This window comes from Furipterus horrens, unplaced genomic scaffold, assembly GCF_987537825.1.
Source record: "Furipterus horrens unplaced genomic scaffold, mFurHor1.1.pri manual_scaffold_13, whole genome shotgun sequence".
NCBI lineage: Eukaryota > Metazoa > Chordata > Mammalia > Chiroptera > Furipteridae > Furipterus > Furipterus horrens.
In genome coordinates, this window is record NW_028327183.1 from 46,305,770 (window position 1) to 46,314,412 (window position 8,643).

The following is an 8,643-nucleotide window of genomic DNA, read 5'->3' on the forward strand; positions in this document are numbered from 1 at the left end:
CAAGAACATGCAAAGAAAACACTAATGAGATACCATTCCCTGGTTGGTAAAGCGTTTTGAAACTGATCACATTGCTGGGGGAAGGAAATACTAAAGCTCTTTTGAAATGGTATTTGGCAGTATTTATTCATATTTAAATATAGCTCTATTTCCTGATCTGGGTAGTAGAGACATGGGTGTGTTCATGGTATGAAAATTAATCGAGCTCTCCACTCTGTTAATTCTATTAACTCTATAAATGTGCTCTAGTAACTCTAGTTAAAAAGTACATCTGAATGCTTTTTCTATAAGTATGTTATTCTTTAATGTTTTTTAAAAGAACTGAGACACAAAATGTACATACCCAACAACTCAGCAATACTAGTTATGGCATTCTTTTCTTCATTTTGCAAATTGATAATGGAATGGCAAACACCACAATTTATTTTTATAATGGGCAATGGAGCCATGGCTAGATGGCTCAATTGGTTGGAGCATCATTCCATACACCAAAAAGACTGCTGGTTCAATCCCTAGTCAGGGCACCTGCCTAGGTTGCAGGTTCAATTCCCAGGTAGGGCACACAGGGAGGGAGGGAACCTACTGATGTTTGTCTCTTACATTGATGTTCCTTTCTCTCTCTCAAAAAAAAAAAAACAAAAAATATATTCTCAGTTGAAGATTTATAAAATATAAAAAGGGCAATGAAGATGAACAGGTGATTGACAAAAGAGAGATCCAAATGGTAAATCCAAATGGACAGCAAACACAGAAAAACACTCATTCTCCTGAGAAGTCATAAAAATGCCAATTAAAGTTACAAAGAGATGTCACTTTATACCCATACATTTAAAAATTGATAACATGCACTTCTGGGGTGAGTGAGGGCTCCATTACTTTACTGGTAGAAATAGGGATTGTTAACAGCCTTTGGGGAAAAAGAATCTAGTAATATCTATTAAATGTGTGTAGTCTTGATCTAGAGTCTGTATGTACAATGTATAATTGTGTCAATGTGTAGGGCTGTATGTCTGGTAATATTCTGTGCAGCACTGAGGAGGAAAACACTGGAAAGCTGCAAAAAGACTGTCAAAATGGTAAACCTAGACCATATTATGCAAGTACAGGTAACCCCCGTATAACACGGTTGTTAGGTTCCTAACAAATTCCGTGTTATACAAATCCATGTTATCGTATCGTATCGGCAGCCGTCCGTCTCGAGAGACGATGGTGTAGCTTCTTAAGAGTCTATCTGCACCGCCGAGAATGGCTGTGCAGTCCGACTCGGGAGTGACACGGTATCTGTCTCCTCCCGTGTTGAATCGACATCTTGCGATGACGCTGGAGTGTCCTCTCCAGTGAAGCTGAAGCTACAGAGCCTGGGCAGGGTGATATGGAGGGTCTGCTGTTGCCCATGCAGCAGACCCCCCCCTCTCTTCGCAGCTGAAGGATCCAAGGGAAAGACGGAGTCAATACAGCTTGGCTTCAGGTGCGCCGCAGGAGTTGCCGGTGTTGACTACAACGTCAAACCGCCTTAGGGACTCCGGCTCCGGATTTTCTGTCGGGGTTTACTCCCTTAGCCTTTCCCCTGAAGAGGTATGCCGCAAGGCAGCGGAGGTTTTTTGGAGTCAGAGTTTTCCTTCTCTGAAATCCATGTTATAAGAAACAAAGAACTAGTACAAAAAGAGGGGTTAGATTCCAAAAATTAAAAAAACATACTATTGAAATAAATAGGACAAAGAGTAGAATAGTAGTCAATAGGGGGGAGTGGGGAGGGAGAGAAGGGGGATAAGTAAGGGAAGGGTTTAGTCAAGGAACGTGTATAAGTGACTCACGGACATGGACAACGGGGGGGATACGACTGTGGGAGAAGGGGTGGGCTGGGTAGGGGGGAGTAATGGGGGGAAATGGGACAACTGTAATTGAAAAACCAAAAAATAAAATTTTAAAAAAAATGAGAAAAATAAAAAAATAATAAAGAGAAATATATTTATTAAAGCAATTTGCATCATAAGTTTTACATATTAATATTAATTAATGTTTTCTTCATCATCACTACTAAGTTCCATTAACCAAATGCGTTTTTTTTTTTTTGACAAGATGTCCTCATCCTCTGAAGTTTCTTCGGCATTATCTTGATTTCTATGCTCTACGTTTTGCAAAAAAAAAAATCTGTTATTTTAGATTGCTTGCTTTTAGCTGAGAGATCTTTTAAATTTTGTTATACAGTGCTAAGACTTTTGAAATTCTTAAACTTTGTGCTCCATTCAGCACAAGGATCTTCATTTAAGAAATATGACTAACTGTTCAGCTAAGTCTGGGCCTTTCTTTATACTTTTTAGAGTAAACTGTTTAACTTCTTCTTTATCATCAGTGCTATCGTCCCCTAAGTTATCTTGGCACATTCCAGATGCCATTTCCACCAAAACTGCTTCAACAGTTTCTTCTTCTACCAGCAACTCTTGGATGTCTTCTCCAGTCATAGCGTGTTAGAGCGAAACTATGTTACAGGAGTACGATGTTATGTGGGGGATACCCGTACTGTAAAGAATAACTTATGCGTTGACCTGGAGAGATGTACATGGAATACTAAGTGACAAAAGGAAACGTGATATGCACGGCTTTGATTTTTAATATATGTCCTTATGTTTGCAGGTAGTAGAATATATGGTTTAAAACTTAATCACTGGCCTGCAAACCAAAGGGTCGAAGGTTTGATTCCCAGTCAGGGCACGTGCCTGGGCTGCAGGCCAGGTCCCCAGCTGGGGGCGTGCGAGGGGCAACCACACATTAATGTTGAACACGCGAGAGGCAACCACACATTGATGTTTCTGTCCCTCTCGTCCTCCCTCTCTTCCCCCTGTCTAAAAATAAATACAATGGTTTTAAAAAGACCTGTGGAGCCAGGAGGCCTGTGGCTGGACCCTGGCATCACCATCGTCTCCCTTTACCTGAACGGAGATAACCCCTCTGGGCTAGTTTCCTTCGCTCTAAAAGGGTGCTAATGATAAAGTGTCACAAACCCACTGGGGGCACATGCTGAGGTAATTCATGAAGTGCTTAGAGATGCCTGTGCTCCATTCAATGATATCGTGAGTATAAGCATGATCTACCTGAGCATGGAAAATAATCGTGGAAGAAAACAGACCACACTGCCTCGTGGGCGCCCTCAGGTGGCCGCAGCTGGAGGAAGTGGGACACAGGTGTTGAATACTTTGTATCAATCCAACCTGTTACAGCTCACGGGTGACTTTTGTTATTTTTTTTAAATTTCATGGTGCTTAAAATCTTTTTAGATTTTATTACCTGTCGGTTTGGGGTGTACAGCTTAGTGGTTTGACAATCACGTCCTTGACATAGTGATCCCCTCAGTAGTTCCAGTACCCACGTGGACCATATATAGTTATCACAATATTATTGATTCTATTTCCTATGCTGTACCTACATTCCCATGACTATTGTAACTACCAATCTGTGTTTCTTAGTCCCTTCACCTCTTTCACCCAGTGCCCCAACCCTTCTGTCATTATTTTTAACCCATAAAAGTAGCAGAAAAGGAGGAAGAGCAAACCAGGGAGTCCCTGCTGATCTCACCACGTGTCCTAGGAGGAGTGGGAAAGGGGGCCCGGCAGAGCAGAGGCCCCAGGAAAGCCTTCCGCCCCAACAGGTGAGCCCAAGCCACAGAGTGGCCCTGGGCAAACGATGGTTCCTCTCTGGACCTCAGGGCCCCTCCGTGCAGAACAGAGCTGCTGGCGACACCCACGGAAAGCACGTTGCTTCCTAGCAAGGGCAGATATGAGTTCGAGTCCCAGCGGTGCTTAAGTGGCACTGTGAGTCACGCATTTTCTGAGGGGTCAACCCTGTCAACCCACTTAGTCTCACATCGACCCTATTGTTAATTATCATCTCCATTCTGCAGGTGGGGGAAACTGGGGCACACAAAGGTTAGGTCACTTGCCAGAGTCCACGCATTTGAATGTGGCCAGAATTCAAACGCAGGCCACCAGGCTGCACTATGTACTATGTCTCAACAACACGAGTTCCCTCCTCCCAGCCCCAGTTTACTCAACTGTGAAACGGCGTCTCAATACTCACCTCTTCGGTGTGCTGAAAGGGTTAAATGACATTGGGCTTGGGGCCCAGAGAAGTGTCTGAAAAAGGGAGGTCTGTGTTACCTCAGTCCCTGCTGGGAGAAGGAAGAGGCCCAGCCACCCTCGCGCTAATTTCCTGGTGAATTGTGCAATGCGCCCCTGAGAGCAGAGGCCAAGGCGGGCAAGGATCCAGGCCCAGGGTCTCCCAGGGACGCAGCGCAAAGCGCCCAGGGGCCTGTGCGCCTCTCTCGGCCCCCACTCTCAGTGGGATGAGGGGCCCCTTGATTTTTCCATGGGTTCCCCTTTCCTGCTTCCCTCAGACCCAACCATACAGCCTCCTGATGCAGCCAGGCCAGAAAAAGGAAGCAGAGTATGGAGCCCCATGTAACCTGCTAAGCTAGTCCCGCCGGGGTGTGAAGCAAGGCTTCCTGGCCCCCAACCCGCCCTTGGGCCCCATCAAATAAAGGAGGCCGAGGAGTCCCGCGCTCCTAGCCAGCCCCGCGTGCCCTGCCCGCCATGTCCCGACTCCCAGCTCCGCTGGCCTGGGCCCTCCTCGTCCTTCTTGGACTCGGAGCGGCGGAAGAAGAAAACGCGATGTGTTGCGGTCCCATTGTGCCCCGGAGAGAGTGGAGGGCCAAGGCCTCCGAATGCGACACGGAACTGGAACGGCCTGTGCGCTACGTGGTGGTGTCGCACACCGCGGGCAGCTCCTGTGACACCCCGGCCTCCTGCGGGCAGCAGGCCCAGAACGTGCAGCACTACCACGCGCGGACACTGGGCTTCTGCGATGTGGGCTACAAGTAAGTGGGGTGGGGGCGGGGGTGCCGGCCTGGGAGGCAGTGGGGACCTGGGACCCCGTCCTAGAGCAGCCACCGCGGTCTCTTCTCTCCCCCAGAGTCACCACGTAGGGCTGGGGTGTGGAGGCAGCACGCAGGCACTAGGAGGAGGGGGAAAGGGCTGACGTCCAAGTTCTGCTCCCTGGAGGGACACTTTGCCAACACCCACGGAACTGCCTGGTGCCTTTGTCAGGAGGCAGCAGCCAGGCTGGTAAAGCGTGGGCCGGCTTCCCGTCCCCAGCTCTGCCTCCGGCTGCCTGAGACGCGGGCCGGGTAGTCGCCCTCTCAGCCTCCTCCCCTGCAGTCAGTGGGATTACGGTCCAACTGATCAGGAAACCCGTTCATGCAAAGCACTGACGGCACCGACTGGCATGTGATCCGAGTCCCGAATCCACAGACTATTGCCATGACCGGCCACGAGCAGGATCCCAGCTGTGGACGGGGGCGGGGCGGGACGACCTGATTGGATTTAAAGACCAGCAGGGAAAAACAAAGTCAGCACAATGAGTTCAGATGCTGATAGAAGTGACGGGAAAAAGATGAAGGGCAACCTCAGAAGCGGAAACCAGACTCACATGGGCTTCTTTGGAAGCGCAGGGTGAGGGGGTGTCTTCCTGTTCTGGTGGCTCTGGGATGGGGAGCTGAGGAAGTGTGGTAAGCGAGGGGTACCGCAGGTGTGAAGGCGACAAGGGGGCATGGGCCAGTCAGGCCCCAAGGCCAGAGCTCAGGGTGTTGGAGGTGGCAGGGAGGAGTGTATGCAATGAGGAGGAAGGGATGGGAAGAGCCAGGGGACACAGGGCCTGTGGGCCACTGCGAGGAGACAGACTCCAGGACATGAGGGCAGAAACAGGACGGGGACTGATTAGACCTGCCTTGGGGGCCCTTGCCCACCAGCTCTCTTTCTAGGGTAACAAACAGGCTGTGGGCCAGCACAAGAGAACGTCTGACCCCTACAGGTTCTCAGACCTTGTTGGTTAAGCACCAGAATCACCTCACTGGAAATGTAGGTTCCCCGGTGCCTCCCTTAGAGGGCTTCAGTGGGGCAGGGGTGCTGTGGTGAGGCCGGGGAACCTGGGAACCTCACCTGGAGAATTCCAGAAACCTCCAAGTGTATCCCCCAGCTCTTCTGGTTCAAGAGTTTACAGTTCAAAGTTTCCGATGTCAAGGTTTGGTTTCCTAGTGCTCCAACTGTTAACTGTTCCATGACATTAGAAAGACCGGAGCTGGGCTCCACAGCCTTCCTCCTATGTGACCTCACAGGAGAGCAGACTGCAGTCTGTTCCTCGGATTTTAGGGTTCAGAGCCTGATTCAAGAGTTCTGAGTCCTCCTTCCTTGTCACGTCACGTCCTCTCGCAGGGAGGGCCTGAGTTCTTCACCTGTAAAACATGGCTCCTGACCGCTCCCACCTGGTGGTGGTGGTTGAGGTTTAAATAAGCTGCATCCATTCATAACAAATTCACAAGGGGCACCAATCGCCTGTGCCAGGTACTGGGGACATAGCAGGGCTGTAACTGACCCAGTCCTGAGGGTCACTATGATATTTCTAGCCTCTGCAGAGGCAGATTCTGAGAGTCTGGCTTCCTAAGTGGCAGATTCAGGACCTGAGACCCGGAAGTGCCAACATGCTGGTCACCACTGGCAAGCAGGGAGCCACAGGTTTCGGCAACAGGTGCTGCTTCTCCAAAGATGCTGATCTAGTTGGTTCCAGCGTGCTGGGTCCAGACTCACTCAGTCAAGACGTGTGGAATGAGAGCCTTAGGGACCTGCCAGGACCAGAAACCTCAACGAAGCAGATGCTAGGGAGGGCCCAGGGTCCATGCCTGATTAAGGCCCCAGCCCTTCAGGTCCTGCTCCTGACGCCCACGTTGACCCCCAGCAGGCAACAGGAAGCAGGAAGCAGTCTGGGGGGAGGTCGTGGAGATTTCTGAGGCAGGAGCCTCTGGGGCATGAGCTTGGGCAAATCACCTCTCCTGCTAAGTCTGCTTCTTCAGCTGCAAGTAGGGATGCCAGCAATACCTGCCTCAGATGACTGCATGTGAGGACTCAGCAGAGCAAGGGTTGACCAAATTCTCCAGGGAGGCAGGAGAGCAAGGAATCAGATCCTGGGAGTGGAGGTCACAAGGAACCGGGTGAAAATCCTGGCTCTGCCCCTCACTGGCTGTGTGGCCATGGACAGGTGTCTCCACCTTTCTGATTATCTACACAATGGGGGCAGGAGTGACTCAGAGTTGCTGTGAGGATGAAAAAAGGTGCATACAGAGCTCTGCTTGGCATTTTAGGGGCCAATGTCATTGTGCTTATTGAGGAAGATTGAGGTATAAGGAGGGTATAGGGAAAATTGTATGTGAGTGACAGAACAGGGGCAGGGCAAGTGGAGAAGGAACTCCTCTTCCAGGAAGCCCTCCCTCGTTGATCAACCTCCCTCACCCTCAATGCAGCTTCCTGATCGGAGAAGACGGGCTTGTGTATGAGGGCCGGGGCTGGAAATACAAGGGTGACCACGCAGGCCGCACCTGGAACCCCATATCCATCGGCATCACCTTCATGGGCAACTACATGGGTGAGTGGCTGTTCAGCCAGTCAGGATAGGGGGCTGACACTGGGCCTGGGGGATGGCACAGCATGGTGTGTAGTTGTTAAGAGGCTCTGCCACCCACAAGCTCTGTGACCCTGGACAAGTGACTCTACTTTTCTGAGCCTCAGTTCTTCCTTTTTGGATAATGATCATTTTCAACCACATGGTAGGGATGATTAGGAACTATGTAAAAGTTCCTAGGCCAGTCAGTCCATGGCACCTAAGAAGTACTTGGTAATGGCACTGTTGTGGGTAGGACCCAAAGACCTGGGGACAGAGGAAGGAGAATAAATGATGATGATGACAGACAGCATGGGCTGTGCCAGGCACCGTTCGGGGGCCTTTATATAAAGTAGTTCATTTTCTGGTCCCATAGCCCTGTGGCAGGTGCCATTATTCTCTCCTTTCACAGATGAGGAAAATTGAGGCACAGAGAGGTTAAGTCACTGCTGGGGAGTGGCAGAGCAGGTTCTGGGCCTTAGCAGGCCAGCTGGGAGTGCACAACTGGAACCACTACCCCACACTACCACTGCCCTCCAAGGAAGCCCCAGCTTAACTCCGGCCTCTGTCCCGCCCCCAGAGCGGTCACCCCCAGCCCGGGCCATCCGGGCAGCCAAGAGTCTGCTAGCTTGCGGAGTGGCTCAGGGAGCTCTGCTCTCCAACTACGAGGTCAAAGGACACCGGGATGTGCAGCAGACCCTCTCTCCAGGCGATCAGCTCTACGAAATCATCCAGCACTGGCCACATTACAGGGCATGAGGGCCTGTCTGTCTCCAGCCCCCTCAGAAACCCTTGGCCACCCCTCCAATAAAGGTATGACTCAAACTGCACTCCTGTGTCCTGCCACATGACCCCCATCCCCACCTCCTTCCCACGAACACCTCAGCCACCTCCCAGCACCGGTCCTCACTGGTGCTCAGAACCCAGACACCCCAGCTCAAAAGCAACATCACAGCTCAGAACCCAGAGGCCTCAGGTCAGAGGGACCGAGCCAGCCAGATGTCACTGGCAGCAGCTTGGGAGTCCTCCCAGGCAGTGAACCCGGCTGAAAGACACCCCCTCCACCACCCAGCCAAAGACGTCCTGTGCAGAACCCATGCTTGGGCCTCGCTGGGGACAGGCTGTTCACCACCACCCTGCAGGTCCCCAGCTTCCACTGCT

The 8,643-nt window shown here is 50.9% G+C and overlaps 1 protein-coding gene across 1 annotated transcript; it reads left to right on the top strand.

The window, feature by feature from the left end:
* The first annotated feature begins 4,256 nt into the window (after positions 1-4,256).
* Positions 4,257-8,312, top strand: PGLYRP1 (peptidoglycan recognition protein 1). Its single transcript, XM_090260152.1, has 3 exons — positions 4,257-4,870; positions 7,346-7,467; positions 8,063-8,312. Exons 1-3 carry the CDS (start codon positions 4,587-4,589, stop codon positions 8,239-8,241), a joined length of 585 nt encoding a protein of 194 aa, XP_090116278.1. The 5' UTR covers positions 4,257-4,586; the 3' UTR covers positions 8,242-8,312.
* The last annotated feature ends 331 nt before the right edge of the window (positions 8,313-8,643 follow it).